The following is a 16680-nucleotide window of genomic DNA, read 5'->3' on the forward strand; positions in this document are numbered from 1 at the left end:
TTCTTTGCATGATTGAAGTCATTGGAAACAGATACACCATCACTAGTGATAAGTGATTTACCCAATGAGGAAATATAAATAAACCATCATAAGTGGTTAGTGGTGTACACATTGACTCTCTGACATCTTATTAATGGAGTGTGGAATTGCTGCCTTCAATTTCTAAGAGTTATCCTTAATGAAACACACACTGATTTGTGTTAATTAATTGTACTAAAATGGTACAGTGTCTTCAAAAACGTTATTGTTAGTGAAGCCTATCACTTGAGGGACTGGAAAAAATGCCATTTCTGTCTGATTATTCTAACAATATCTCGAGAACAAACTAACCTATAGACATACAATCACCCTGTCTGGACCCACTTGCTCAACATATCCACTTCATACTGCCAAATAAAGAGTTAATCAATTACATACAAGTGTATTTGATATGTCTACAATTGAACATACAAAATGTGTATGTATCGTATAAAATATTTGAACATGTCATTTTCAGTGTACACATTATTAAACTAAAACTAGATCTAAAAGTTGTAATACATTGTTATTATATTAAAATAATATTCACTCTTGAACAAGATGAAAACTATCAACCAAAATTGCAGTTCTTTCATCTTCATATTTTCTATGTTCATAGGTTGATCTTATTTGCGTCCAAATGTCTCTAGTTTTGTTTACAATTTCCTCTATTTGGTTACCTGTAACATTCATAACTGCTGATAAGTAATTGTGGTTTATCTCCGATGAAAGATGTGGCGGTCCATTTTGTTTCTCTAAAGTCGTATAGCATTTTTTTCCTAAAACCGTGAACTCATCCACATGTTTAAGCACTGCGTTCATGTAATCATTATATAATGTAAGTTTATCTAAAAGCTTCCTGCCATTATATTTATCTTTACATAGTAATATAGTTTTCAGATCTTCTCCTAATCTTACAATTTTACGGATATCTACCTCTGCTAATATGCACACAATGTATAAAAATAAATTTATGAAAACAAATATCCTCATAATGTGTAAATTTTAGAGAATGTGTGAGCACGCACTAAATAATTATTGCAGTAATGGAAACTCAAATTTGAATTTGTAAGAATAAAGATTAAGTAAATAATGTTTTAACATGATGGTAGAATAGAATTGGGAATTAGCTACAGCCTATTAATGTGATTACAGTTGCTGCAGAATTAAAATCCATTAATTCAAGATAACATAAATGTTTTGTGGATATGTTATACTTACTTCTACTCTACAATAAATGTAAGTGTTTATCTATATAAGTTCAACAGATTTTTATCATTTCTGAAATATTCTCCTACAGTTCTAAATCATCAGTGAAAAAGGATTAGAGAGAAGCTTCTCTAACTTCCTTATATATATATATATATATATATATATATATATTATATATATATATATATATATATATATATATATATATATACTTTTCTAGTGGTATCTTTGAAGAGAAATTAATTATTTTGAATCTCTTGATTTTAAAATTTTTAGAAGCATGTGGATAATTAATATAAACAGTAGCTTTTTAGGAATCAGAAATGTTTGTCTGTAGCAATCAATTTATAAACAGACACTCCAGCAAAAAACTATAACTTAAAATAATTATAAACATAAGATATATTAAACAACTTATTTCAGTAGAATGATTTTATTGACAATGTACTAATGTCGAGTTACAATTTCAAATATTATGTCAAACTCAATTATTTCCTCTGCCTTTTTTCTGGTTAATGTTATGGAATTGTCTTTTGTTGTAACTGTGTTAAAAGGTAATTCTATTTCTCAACCAAACAGCTCATTGTTGTTGTATTTTTATCAAAGGTCTTTTTTTACTTTAGCAGTAATGAGAGAGAGTGCTATGAGTAAGGACCACTTTGTATTTAGGTACTCAAAACTGGCCACTTACCTTGTTACAAAGAAGTTTGTAAATAATTCAGGCTAAGTTTGTTAAATATTTGTATTCCATGAATAGCACATTTTGTGCAATTTCTTTAGATGTGGGAAGAGTGAGTAAAATTTTGTGAAAGATTAATACTATAGAAGAAAAAAACATTTATGTATTTGTAAATATTTGGAAGTACATCTTGAAATTTTAATATTTAACTGGTACAGGACACATTTTTGTTTGTTCAAAAATAATACATAAATTTGCATTGAATTACTTCCTTTTAGCATCCCATTAGTGTAAGCGGTAAAGATTCAAAATTGTTGATAATAATAGTAACAGTGTAAAGTTTATCTACCTAATGTTAAGGTATGACATATATACCTCTTTGAGGTATGATACCCAAATTTTGTATGTAGTTTAGAAAAATTAAAATAAGGTCAATGCTAATATAACAGACCCATTTAAATAGTAGGTTACTATTTTTTAAACAATTGTCACATTTTTTTGAAGTTAGAACTTACAATTAATTAGTTTGGTTTCTGTGTGAGTAAATCTACTATAGTGGCTGTTGTAGAGATTGTAGATTCTATAGTATACTGAGAGAATCTGTACGAATACTACTTTTTGATTTGATAAATGCACATAACTGCATTCTGTTTCATAATTTATAGGCAAATTTTGAATTTTATGATGTAAAATAACATACCAAAGTATTAGTTCTTATTTTACTAACAGGTTGCAACTTACAAGTGTCATGAATTAAAATTTAATCATGAACTAGCACACAGCTAGTGTCCCATAGGAATCTTGGACCTTTTCTTTTTATTGTTATGATTAATAATATTCTTGAGATGTCAATATGCAGAGTATATATTTTCAGAAAATATAGTAACATTTTGAGAGCCAATAGGTCTGAGTATGTTCTACTTGTATATAGTATGAATCACTCTATGATGAAGTGGATTTCTGCTAACAAAATAAACTTTAATTAAATTAAATCACAGACTTTCATTAAATCATAATGTTGTAGTACATTCAATCAAGTTCAGGATCAAAATATTCGTTATTCATTATTTTATATTGAGTTTTGTATATTGAACAGCATCATGAACTTATTATATTTACATGGATTTGAAAATTAATGTACATTGATGAAATACTTAGTAGTATTACTCGTATAAGGTACAATTCATATAAGGACTTGGTTAAACTAGACTTTGAATTTGTTAATATCATTTATATTTTGTTTGTCTGCTACAAAAGGAATGTAGGGTGTTTATCTTGATAAAAAGAGAGTTGGAGGAACAAATGAATAGTATCTGAAGAAAAGGTCCTCTTATGGAAATTAAATTATTTGTCTGTAACAAAATATACTTAAAACTAGCTTATTTTTACTTATTACTTAACATAAAATTTGAAAAAAGCAACAATATTGCTATCATGTGGTAAGTAGGCCACAAGAATTGTCTGATTTTCATAGAATCAACCATGTACACTTATTATTCCAAATGCAATTAGGATTATTATAATTTATTATAAGAGTTTGGGTAGTTACTATAATAAATGTTACTCATTCTTTATTTGATTTCTTCCTCAATTTGGCCTCAAAATCAATGTAAGTTGCTAGACTGTAATCTATTTGATTATTTTACGACAGTGTATTGATAATGCCTTGTTCGATTTTGTTTAAATATGTTTTATCCTTTAATTTCTTTATATGTAATACTCGTTTTCCAGCCTTATTTATTTTTCATGAATAAAGTACAAATAGGTGTCACCAAACTATAATTTATTCTTTCAGTGTAAACTTACCATTTTTATTTTGTAATTACAATAATGATAATTTAGGACATCATTGAATTAAAACAGAATATTTTGAATAATTTGTTTCATTTTTTATGTTTGTTTTCTTTTGAATTAAGACAGATACAAATAAAAACAATCATCTTTTATTACAAAAATCAAAATTATTTTATATTTTATTTAAATAGAATAAAATATTCTCACTTTGGGTTGAGGTAGTTAATTAGTACGGAGGTGGGGTGATATTGTGCTTTTCTATTTCTTTCTCAATTTTGTCCCAGAGAGTTTGTGAGTCTCGAATCATTTCATAAATATCATTAACTTCATAAGTGGTCCAACCAAATGTTTCTCTGAGCAGAGCATCATTCACAGTTGCCTTCAAATGGTGAGGACCACCTTTGTCACGAAGTTGGAAATATATTTTCAACCTCATTTTTGGTGCTCTGTTTCTTCTAACGTCATCGTACAGGTATCTCAAATCCTCGTGAAAATCAAATATCCCTCGAATAAGAGGACCTCCATACCCTGTTGCTCGTTCCAGTTGGTCTTTGAGTTCTTTGCATCTCTGGACGATTGGAAGCTCTTCTTCTTCATCTCTTTGGTGCTTCTCTGCATTTACCTCAAGCGAGAAATACGCTGCACTGTGTCGCACCCAACACACAAGCCACAACGAGCACACTAGCCAGCACTGACAGCTCATCCCCGCACACTGAGAGTGATACCCTGTTATGTAATGCCTACAGTCGTAGTTCGGAATGGGCAATCAACTATTCCATTTTATTAGTCAACATGTTTTATGGAATTGATAAGCATCAGATATTGTCAAATCTCAAAAATACAATAACACTTTTTAGAAATGTCAATGTTTTCAATATCAAAGTAGTTTAAAATCATCAAGTAAATTCTCTTTTTATTACACAATAACTTTTTTTGGATAATTTGATATGTACACTGTTTTTATTCCAATAACAAAACAGTTCTATACTGTAAAAAGTAAAATTATTTTTATTTACTTTAGAAAAAGACATTTTTTATAAAATACAAATCATAGTAAGTGGTAAACCATTTTAAAAGATAAATATTTTCTACAGATATGTCAGTACCATTGTGTGTTTATAATTGTTGTGTCTATCATGATTTTAATTTTATTTATACATGATTTGGCATTACTGAAAATTAACCAATATACTTAGGTGATTGTTTTTAGTCTGAATTTAATGTCATGCTTTGTTGTACACTTAATATAACAATAACAATTAATTCTATAAATATATAGAAGGCAAGTAAAGAAGAGAAGTATCTTTAGATTACTATTTACATCTTCACAAAATTATTTAGAAACTGCTTTGAATTTTTTTAATGTTGGAAATAAGCACGGCACCACAAGTAGTGTAAAACATTATTCCATGCTGTGACAAGTAAACAATTTTATTAATCTTTAATATAATAATTAAAATAATTCAAAATTAAATTTTCTTCTATCACCATATACATGGTTTTTCTGCTTAGTTTCAGTAATCTGAAATTCTAAAATGTGTTCCAATAGTTAACACCATCACTCAAATTAATGTACATCATCAATGACTGAATATAATGTTGAGTTATAGTTATGATTTCAATTAAAAATTAATTTACTAAATTTTAGTGTATAGAGATTTATACACCCTAAATGTTGCACTCAAAATTTATAAGTATGCAAATTATAAAATTTGCAGACCTCCTGTCCTATCTTTACAAGGACTTACCTGAATTCTGCAGATTATACATGCAAATAATTTACTCTCATTGTTATTATTGGTAAAAATACTTTAATTAATTTAAAATGTTTGTAATTTACGGTAATCAATTAATTTATTTTTTTCAATATATTATTATTATAAAAAATATTTTGTTCCAACATGGGAACATGCTATCTTTGTAACCAAACTCTGTAAAAGTCATCTAGTTACAAAGATCATAGGTTAAATCTAATCAAATAAACAACTTAATTACAAACCTTTATTGATTATACATCTTTCAAACATATCAAACACCTGTTTGCATTTGGTAACCAAATCCACAAACTCATTGAGGTAGTCGTCATTCCATTTGTAGGTTACTTTTAAAAGTTCTTCACTGATTGGAGCTTTAAATATTTTTAAACCTTTTTTTCTCATTACTTCTTTTCCAGTTTCAATTGCTGCAGGATCATCAAGATCCTGATTAGCTACCTCAAGGATATGCTGCAGTGCATAATGGAGTTTGAACAAAAGTTGGTAAATTTCATCACCTTTACCTGTTTCAGGTTGTAACATTAGTTTATTAATTTTTTTATCTAGTTGGAAAATTGTCAAATTTTTTGGTGATGCATTACATTGAGAGTCGGCATTGAAAATAGTTATCAAACTAATAAGTACAGATGCTAACATATTTTTTTCTTTCATGAAGCAGAAACTAATGCAATTATAATGAAAGATATCATTTATGGGCCTCATGAAAATACATCTGTTGATATCAGATCAATTCATCATTGATAAAACAATATAGCAGTTTTGTTAAACTAGGATTGTTAAATTTTTATGTATACAAATTTTTTTGGATATAAGAGAGGAGTGAAAACAATAATACATGTAGGTAGTTTAGTTGTAGGAGGCATAAAATAACATTTTATTACACAATCACAAATCTATCTTGATTGGTGTAACCTCAGTAAGAGATCAGTAAATATTTCTACTACTTTGTCTTAAGTCAGTTCAGATACAATATTATTATGAAAACTCATGGTCAAGGCATGTATCTAGGATTTAAGTTTGGTAAGGGGGTCCAAACCTATCATCTCAAATTTCTTGAGGAAGGAAATTGCCTTCCTACTGCCAAAGATTTTTCATAAAGATACAGGATGTTTGACAACTGTGGATCTAGACTTTTATAAACTGTTAAAAGGATTAGATTAATCAAAAGCCTGTAATGTACCCTTTATATGGGTGTATCCATTGAGAGGTAGAATTGTAGTGTAATCGTGTTCTGCTGTTAACTTTAGAAATTAAAACTTTTTTCCCCAATGGATACTATGAGCCACAACTACACGGAGTCATTATTTTTCATGTTGGTTGCTGATTGATTGAGCCACAGCAGACGTGTTCATGGTAATTTCGGCTTCATATTTGCTAATTGTAGTGCTCCCACATTGAGGCTGAAATACAATATTTCAAGAATTTAATATTGTGATAATGATATTTTGGCACAATATGAAAAGGGAAAACTTAGATGATAGTCACAACTATGATTCTCCAAATAAGCCACATGAATTTAGGTATATTAAACAAGATGATCTCCAGAGCGGTGAAAACATTGCAATATCAGGAGATCTGTCTACTAATCTTATATGTGGGGGTAAATTCAAAGAAATCTCATATTCTGTATATTTACATTTGTTTAATTTTTATGCTGTAAGAGATTAAAAAAAGCTCTTTTCAGTGATGTGTAAAAGAAAAGGTATAGGAAGAGAGAGTTTACATGAAGTAAAGTAAATTATATACTATAATAATATCTCAAGACCATTGTCACATATTAGGGAATGCTTCTAATTACAGACAAGAAAGAAAGATCTAAGATTTTATTAGATATCAAAACAGGATATCATTGGGTTCCAACAACTACAAAATGTACTTGCCATCGGGTGCATATAAACCTTGTACATAATTAAACTGAAAAAGAAATTTATATTATAGTATGTTATCAGTAATTTTAATAACATAGTAACAGAAGTGTCTCATGAAAACTACACTGATCCATACAGTGGAAATATAATGTTAGGGTTACACGGATACAGACAATGAGAAAAAATTAATCAAATATTAATGGAAACCTTTAAAAAGAATACTTTGTAAACTCCCTAAATGTATAAACATAGAAACAAATATATAAAACCATGAAAATAACTATTAACAATACATACAAGATTTGCTTACAAGTTTTAAATCTTAAATTGGATTAGAAATTAAAAAAATGTAATGTATAAATTAATTTCTGTCCATACATTGTGCTAATTATTAACCATATTACAATTGCATGCTTCTTAACTATGAAATTCTTGTTTTTTTTTTTTAAATATATTTGGTATAATGTATACATAAAGAATCTTATTTATTCATCATACTGGACCTAGAGCTTCTACCTTATTAGCTATAGCAAAATAATCAGGTATTTTTGCATTCTTTATGACATTAAAATGCAATAATTATGAATTGTAACAGTTCTAACAGTGAATAATTTAATCTTTGTTTTTTTAAATAGATCTAGATGATCTTAAATGATCTAAAACTAAAACATTTTTAAACATTGTAATTAGTGTCATCATCCAAGATAGTTTCCATACACAAATTATGTGTTGTTTGACTGAACTCACAGCCTTTGTAATAGCTATTAATTTGTGTTCTTCAGATCCACGGTACAAAGAACCAACAGGTAATTTCACAATTTTTGAACTTGATGAAAAAATTACCAAGCTTATATCTCAACCCGAACTGGGTAAGGGTGATGAACTATACCAGGCTGTATACACACTTCACTTGGAGTTGCTAGAAATACATGATGTATTTAACTGGCATCGTGACTGTCCAAAATCCTTGGCACTTGGAAAAGAAATTGTGAAACGAAGTGGTTTAAACATTTTTAAGACTTTCATAAATGAAGAAAGTTTGAAAGATGTCTATAAATACAACAATGCTCAGGTATATGAAATCGTTGATTTAATAACGAATTGTGAAAGATTGTATAACTCTTCTGAACCCATTATAAAACAGGGTGAAGTAAATTAATGATTTTTGAATTTATTCCTTGTAAATAATACTAAATAGACCAAGGGAAGAAATCTATACACCTCTAAATGTAAACTTATAATGCTGTAATTTTAGGTACTACATTTTTTGTTCCGTGATCATTTTAAAATATTCTCCAACTGTACATCAATGATTAAAAGAAAGAATTTGTTTGGATGGTAGTTAATGCCAGTGGTGGAGGAAGGAAGAGAAAACTTCTGATTTTTTAACACTAGCAGACAACCAATTAAATCCAATTTTAATATCCAAGATAGTAATTTCAATGGAATTATATAATATTATGATGCCATTATATTTTTTAAAAGCAAACTCAGAACAATAGACGTAAAACTATAAACTTGTTAGGTGATAAACACAGTGGTGCAGTCTAGTTCTGTTTGAATTACCATTGTATTGGTCAATTTATCCTGGTAATTTGCAATAATGTGTTGTGAATGCCAAGAATGCATACATAAGTACTGGTTTTTTACTGATTATTTTGTTTGCATCAATTATACAAATATCAAGATCAACAGATATCTTATTGTATTTATAATCTGATGTGGTGAAAGCATCGACAAAGGAACAAGGTTAGGATATATGGGTCCAATGATGCTAGTAGAAATTTACGTTACTCTGCTTTCTTTTATGTTTGTCATCACTTCTGCTATGGATGCTAATGCTCCTCTACACTTGCTGGACCGTCGTATCTATGAGGAGCTGAGTGAACCCACAGAGACACTCGGACGAGGTGATTTGGTTCTCAAAGAAATGATAGCCTACTACTGTAACCTTTATGATGTCTTCAACTACCTCAAGTGGAAAGATGAGAAAGGTTTGGAGATGATCGATGTGCTGGAGAAAGAAGGGGGCCCTAAACTGCCCAGTATGGAAGTTAATGGGGAAGCCATCAAAAGAGCATACAAGTGGGAAGATCGTGAACTGGAAATGATAACGACGATGCTCACCTCTATCAAGTCTTTATGGAACAAAGTAACGGATAAGGTGTATCAGTTTAGTAGTTCGCTAAATGTACCACATAGATTCTAAACTAATAGTATTTATTTAATACACAACTATTCACAGTGTTTTATATTCATTCTTTAAGAAGTTTAACAGCTAATGTAATTAATATAAACTTTTCCATAAACAACAAGTATTGAGTCGTTTTGTGTGTAGAGAATGTGGTGCAATGTGTATTCCTTTTAAAAAATGGCCAACTGTTTACATTGAAAGCTAATTAAAAAATTGTGGGAAAATTGTTTATCTGTACGGCAAGAAGCTGAAATTTCTCTCCATGAAAGTGTAAGTAGTCTTTGGTCTTGCTTTCAGAGTAAGTTACTGAATAAGATCCTGTGAAAAATAGATTATTAAGGTTGGTTTTGGGAAATCTTTGACCTTAAAGTCTGATGATTAGTTTTTATCTCATAAAAATCCAAAAAAAGGTTTCATTTAATGTAAACATCTCGAATGCCTAACAACATATTATGAATGTCGGATTAGACATTACTCTTCATACCTTAAATCTATCTAATGCCACTGTTCTACTTAAAAAATATCCTTCAGTAAATATAAAAAGTTATAAATCAACAAGTTGACTGATGTTGAACCTAAGATAATATCAAAATTATTTAAGTAGAGTAATGTTGCTTAGATTCAGTAAAGAGAACAGCAATTGGTGGTTTGTCATTCAATGTTCAAAAAGTATGTATTATCGAATAACTGTCTCGTGGTCTTAGACAATTTTCTTGAAAACCTAATAAAGTTTTAACATAATATGAGTTTTAACTCTCTAATTTAATTTTACCATTATTACTCATTGTTTTATTACTAGATTCTAATGAAATTAGTAATATGAGAGTTATGGGTAAAAATGACATTGTGAGGTCAAATTCATAGTTCAGCCAGGGAAAGTGATATTCAGAGCAACCCTAACCTTTAGAAATTATTTTGAGTGTATCCCCTTAGCAAAGCCCTTAATCATATATATCCAAACTAAGAGATGTTTAAAAAAGATTATTAATTTTAAACTGCTAAAACAGAATTGTATTAAAACTTTAATAAAAATTCATATATAAAATGCAGACTTCTAAATGTATTCAGAAATATATACTGTTCTTAAAGCAATAACACTCTTCATCTCTAGCAATTCAGTCATTGATCTTTTACTCAATTCACTCAATTGAGTCAATATAAATTATCGCTGTGAGATTGCAATACAAATCTACTTATTATTTTATTGTGGTAAAATATTTAATGTTGATTTTTTTTTTAAAGAACACTAATGCTGTTTTTACACAATTATTTTGTTATTATCTGGTCCCAGATGACATGAGTAACATCCAAAAACACGTTCAGTTTATTTAATATATCATCTCAGTTGAATGTCATATAATTTTGGATTGACTATATTACATCATAGGTTTTCACTAGGAAAGAGCTTTGGGCCAATGGCCATGCAATATGACCATTAAGAATTTGTCTCCAAATTGCTCCATTGGGCTTAAATTTTTCAATGACAAGTAATGAAATCTGAGAAACTGCTCAACAAATTAATATGATCATTTACATTGAAATGCAAAAATACCTCATAGGTACTTATTGAAACGGTTTTGCTCTCCTACTTCTTTGCTTTAATTTTTGTCCTTTTAACATAAATATTCAATAATTCTTAATTGGTTTGGACATCTTCCAGTGATTGTCAGTTATCTCAAAGAAGTTATATAAATATGAGTCCACCATGACTCTCCTATTACTGTGAAAAACTGTATAACTAAGAATAGGCTCCAATCACGTTAACACTTCTGACATGACGAATCATTTACAATAGTACTTCAGAAATACAATTAATTACTTCTTGATTAGCAATTGGTAAGATTAAAAGATATCACCTGCCATTTTTAAAAGCTGGATCAGTTTATGCAATGTTTACCTCCAACAGATTAAGTGATGTGCATGAGTTCACTAACAGTGTCACTTATGTTATTGATAGCTTTCATTATTCTTTTTGGGATATTTCAAGTAACAGAGAGTGTCCAGAGATCTTTGACATCTGCAGAGCTCCAGGATCATCATAAGCGTGTGGAGAAGACAATATCTATGGTTATTGACTATTATCTGGAATTGTATGGTGTATATCGAGCGTACAAAAAGAATCCAAATCAAGATATAACCTTGATAGAAAAATTACAGGCAAAAGAACCCGTGGTAAACAAGGCACTTCAAGAAGACAACACTCATTGTGAAGAGAAACAAATGAAAATATTAAATATGACTTTGACTTGTATCGAGGAAATGTGGATGTTTGTCATGAAAAAAGCAGGAATTCATCAAACAGTTTATTAGTTTATAGCAGTAGGTTCAGTAATAAAATAAACACCTCATAGGTTATTTTATGAAATTAGACCATTGCTTCTTACCCTAAACTTAGCTTAGAATTGTTTATTCATAATTTCTAAAATAGCCATAAGATGTTAAAGACAACCAGTCTGGAGTGTATTATTCATAATTTCTCAAATAGCCATAGGATGTTAAAGACAACCAGCTCGTATTTACGAAGCTGTATTGTATAACTGTTGTGGTCTTTTTAAACTTGCTTTTTTATTAAACCATGCTTTGGCCACTCCAAGGCCCTACTTGGAGGTAATTTAAACCCAAATCTATATTACTATTAACTATTTAAATTATTAAAGACAAATGCAACAGAAACTGTGCAAATAGTTTAATATTCACATATTGCTGATAAAGATTTTTTTTAGAACATTGACAAAACTACAGCTATACCATACAATGTTTTTCGAATCGGCTATCATGAAATCAGTATTTAATATTGGGATATACAACAAACTCTGATTGTGAAAGCTATGGCTATGGCATACATGTTGACTGATAAATTTAAAATTATAAACACTACCTAAAATAAAGAATACACAGAAATATGTAGTTAGTAAAAATTAACTTATTGGAAAACATATTGTTCAATGAATTTTTAAAATCAATATAATAAAACACTAGATTCATTATGGACTAGAGTCTACAAGTTTTCACAATCACATTATAGCATCTTCCAACAAACACTATCACACTAAATGGTGTCCAACAAATTTCTGCAAAAACATAAAACACACTATCAGTTTATTAAAGAGTAGCATAAAGATATTGCAGTGTAAAAAATATCATTTTGGTTCTTATTGATGTAGTATTTTTGTAAATTGGTGTTGCTGTTAGTAAATAAATTGCTATTTCACATCAAACATTATCAATAGGAACATGTGTTTTAGTTACCCTGCAGTTTAATTCAAACTGTGATTTAATGAATTGAGTTTAATTCAAATTTACTTTTTATCTTTTTCTGGATTTAAATTGTAATCAATTTCAGTGGTAGGAACAATATCCATTCCTATTTGTATATTTCTCCACATTCCAACTGTGTCCTTAAAAAGTGCACCAAGAGCCTTGGACTCATCTGTAGTCCAATTGAAGGCTGTCATAATCAAAGAATAGTTCGGTTTTATAATTGGCAACCTCAAACCACCGCCATCTAGAAGTTTCTGGACAATAGCTTTACCAGCCTCTCTCTCATCTCGCAGCATGTCGTGTATGTCGTCCAGTGCTATGTACAGCTGCAGGAGTTCAGAAGATAGTTTTTCCTCCTGACCAGTCTGTGGCTGCAGAAGTAGGTTGCAGACGACATAGTCTAGCGTTAGCACGTGACCAATGATGTCACAGTGAATATGTTTGCTGAGAAGTATAAGACCTATCACTGTATAATCAAGGATAGAATACATTTCAGGAGAAATAATCACTTCAATAAACAAACAATGCAAAATGTGTTTTGTGTTAGTTTATTGGATTACACTAGTGAAGGAAATGTCTCTGACATTTGAAGAGTAGTATGCTGATAACATATAACTGTTAAAAGAACATGATTAATCTGTAATACAGCTTATTTTGTAATGGACTATTCATTACACATATTTCAAAGACTGAGATTTGGAGTATTTAAAAAGAATACAGTAAAAACAGATTAGCTGTAAATACATTTTCCTAAAAAATAATAACTATGTTTTTAGCAGTATTATTTGTACAGCTTCAGATAGCATGGTGGTCATCAGCTGAATTCATATATGGCAATTTGTTTGATTATACTCAAAATCTGACTGCAGTGTACAAAGATCCCGGTCACGTGTTCGGAGAAGACCTGATGCGCACTGCTGTCTTCTATCTCGATGAATTGATGGAGCTGGAGGAAGCTCTGGAAGATGAGGATGAAAAACCAAATGCTGTCAAAACTCTCTCAGAACTGTATCATGGAGGTGGGCCAAAACACATCAGACAAATTCCCTATCCTCTACTTATTGATACATACAACTGGACGAGTACAGAAGTGGATGACTTTGCTAAATACATAAAAATGACATCTGAATGTTGGGACAGACTGGTAAAAATATTGAGAAAAAAATTAAAAGTTGATAGCCAAGAAGATGACTCTTAACAGTGAATAGACATGACAGGCTTTTTACTACTTGAAAATTAAACTTTTGTAATAGTGTTTTTAATAAATGACAAATTTATATTTGTTTTACAGTAAAGTGACCTAATCTGCTGTTATGATACTAAAATAGTATTGAGAGGTAGTTTTGGTTTTCTTAGTGAAATCACGGTCTCTTTCACATAACAATATAATGTAATATTGTTATAGAACGTAGTGTGTTAGCCTATACTATTAACTTAAGGGTGTTTGGTAGAATTTATATATTTTTCAAAATATCTGTATTTTTTCTTTCTGATGCAAAACATTTACTTAAACATATTGTTAAATCTGTTTAAGCTTTTAGATGACTTAAAAACCTTCAATATCAGAAGTGAAATTTTCAGTAAATGTTCACTGAAATATAGACAGTGGAGAAATTGTTTAAAGTTTAGCAGCTACAAAAAATCTTACATCTGATATCAAAAGAATTTTTATAGTAAAACTAGATATCTTATCAAAAAAACTAAATATTTAATTTAATTTGGAGTTCCCTGAAGAAATATTGAACAGAAAAATATGGTTAACTACTTTGAGGTATGAATTACAAACTAGTGACAGACCTCGACAAAAGACAGAAGTGTTCTCCACATGAGGGCACTTATTATTTTTAATTTTACTAAGATGGTTAATTTTACTGAAAAACTTATTATAATGTAACATACAACAATATTTATAATAACAGTTTCTAAATTTTACATAAACCCCCTGACCATATGTTGATGAAAAATTCCTTTAAACTGTTCTTAAATTATTGAAAATATCTATGAGTTGGATACCTAAAAGTGTACAAAAATCAATTGCTTGCATATCTGGAAACCATCAAATAGTTTTTCGATTTAGAAAAATTAGATTTTCAACATCAAAAGAGCAAATTAAAAAGACTAGCATTGTGTATAAATTTAATGGATGGAAATTCAGTAGAACGTAGAAAATTAATTCAAAAATAGAAAAATTCCTTACAAATTGGATTTTCTATTTTTTTCTTTTTAAAATATTAAAAAGTATAACATTGATTTCAATGAAACTGTTCAATTAAGTTAGTTATGCCCTTGTATCGGATGTATTAACTATTTTTTTTTTTTTTTAGATTGGCACTGTTAACATTGTTTATAAATTTTATGGATGGAAATTCAGTAGAATATGTAAAATAAATTAGGAAATATAGAAATTCTTCAACTATTGTTTTATATCTTCAAAAAGTACAATAATTTTAATTAAACTTTTCAATTACTTAGATAGGCCCTTGGTAATATTGTATATTAATTTTATGTATTGATATTTTGTAGAACATAAATAAATTATTCAAAAATAGAGAAACCCCTCACGTCATTATCAATGGATTTTTCAATCAACATATTTTGAAAAGTACAACATTGATTTCAATTAAACTTTTCATTTAACGTACATAAGCCCTTGCTAATATTCTATATAAATCTTATGGATGTGAATTTAGTAGAACATAAAAAAAAATTATGGTTGCCTGTAAAGTCGGTTTTACGGGCGAAGATTTTACGTGACAACGTCTTTTTCTCGGTAGAATATTTATTGATATGAATATTATTAAATTGCACAATAGGAACAAGGAATTGAATGAAAATAAGAATTGCACAAATTTTAACTATAGAAATATATTTTGTTTACTAAAACATTGTACATAATTTGAAATTAATTAAAATTTGTTATTGTAAATGGTAAAGTTGAATAAAACATTTACTAAAATTGGAATTTGAAATTCTTGCTAAACACAGTTAAATTCTAACTCCGCGCGTGGTGATTGGTCGGTTTAGTTCGTTTGTTTGGTCGCACTGTTATGACAGGTTAGAGGTTATAATTTGTTATTTTAAATGTTTGACTAGCAATACGCGCTGTTTCTTCTCAATCGATTGAATTACGATTGATTGCAGAGTGATTTAAACTAATAATTTACTTAACACTATCAACATTTGTCAATAGTATGACATAACCTATAAACTCAGTTTCTCAACTTTTGTGTCAATCTAACAATCTATCAATCAATCATAGTTTACGATAATGAAATATCAGTGTACAATTATTTACCTTTATTGTTGTAGTTGTTGTAAATGACGAATCTCTGCTTTATCCCGTGCAGCGGACCCACAGTTATCTGCTTTATCCCGTGCGGATCCCGTGCGGATCCCGTGCGGCGGACCCACTGGACGGGCATCGTAACGTTACCGGGCGTTACACTTTTTCATGAGTGACTCCGAGCCGCAACCTAATTTAAGACGTTGTCACGTCAAAAATTAATTAAAAAATAGAGAAATCTCTTATGTCATTGGATTTTTCGATTGTACGTATTCTAATATTTCAAAAAGTACAGCTTTCATTTCAATTAAACTTTTCACTAGATGATGACTTTTTAGTCAAAAGTGCTACACTCATCAATATAATAAAAAAAGCACTTGTGGATTAACAACAACCTCGTTTTCAAATTCGGATACAAGAGACAATTTATAGCAGGAGTTGGCAATACTTGACACAGACAGAGCTTCCTCTCTCCTCACCACTACTGCACTCAAAATTATCAGTTCAGCGGTCTCGTAGTCTGTCGCAGTGCCTTTGGCTGTGATATATCAAAACCGTTCACCAACTTCAAAGTTTCTTGGGCGATTATTTAGCTT

The 16680-nt window shown here is 29.6% G+C and overlaps 1 protein-coding gene across 4 annotated transcripts; it reads left to right on the forward strand.

The window, feature by feature from the left end:
* The first annotated feature begins 664 nt into the window (after window positions 1–664).
* LOC124366410 lies at window positions 665–14080 on the forward strand. 4 transcript variants are annotated; one of them, XR_006922809.1, is made up of 4 exons: window positions 962–1257; window positions 5877–5957; window positions 8129–9810; window positions 11528–11905. XR_006922809.1 is itself a non-coding variant. In XM_046822945.1 (3 exons), the coding sequence occupies exon 3, from the start codon at window positions 9106–9108 to the stop codon at window positions 9553–9555; it is 450 nt and encodes a 149-aa protein (XP_046678901.1). In that variant the 5' UTR covers window positions 962–1257; window positions 5877–5957; window positions 8129–9105; the 3' UTR covers window positions 9556–11905. The 4 variants fall into 4 exon arrangements, 2 of the variants coding, with proteins under 2 accessions (XP_046678917.1, XP_046678901.1); XR_006922810.1 differs by having other exon boundaries at window positions 11534–11905; XM_046822945.1 differs by having other exon boundaries at window positions 8129–11905.
* The last annotated feature ends 2600 nt before the right edge of the window (window positions 14081–16680 follow it).

This window comes from Homalodisca vitripennis, chromosome 1 (assembly GCF_021130785.1).
Source record: "Homalodisca vitripennis isolate AUS2020 chromosome 1, UT_GWSS_2.1, whole genome shotgun sequence".
NCBI lineage: Eukaryota > Metazoa > Arthropoda > Insecta > Hemiptera > Cicadellidae > Homalodisca > Homalodisca vitripennis.

What these genes read in the sequence shown, in the direction of transcription:
- LOC124366410 (XM_046822945.1), top strand. Translation starts at nt 9,106, where the DNA reads ATGGGTCCAATGATGCTAGTAGAAATTTACGTTACTCTGCTTTCTTTT.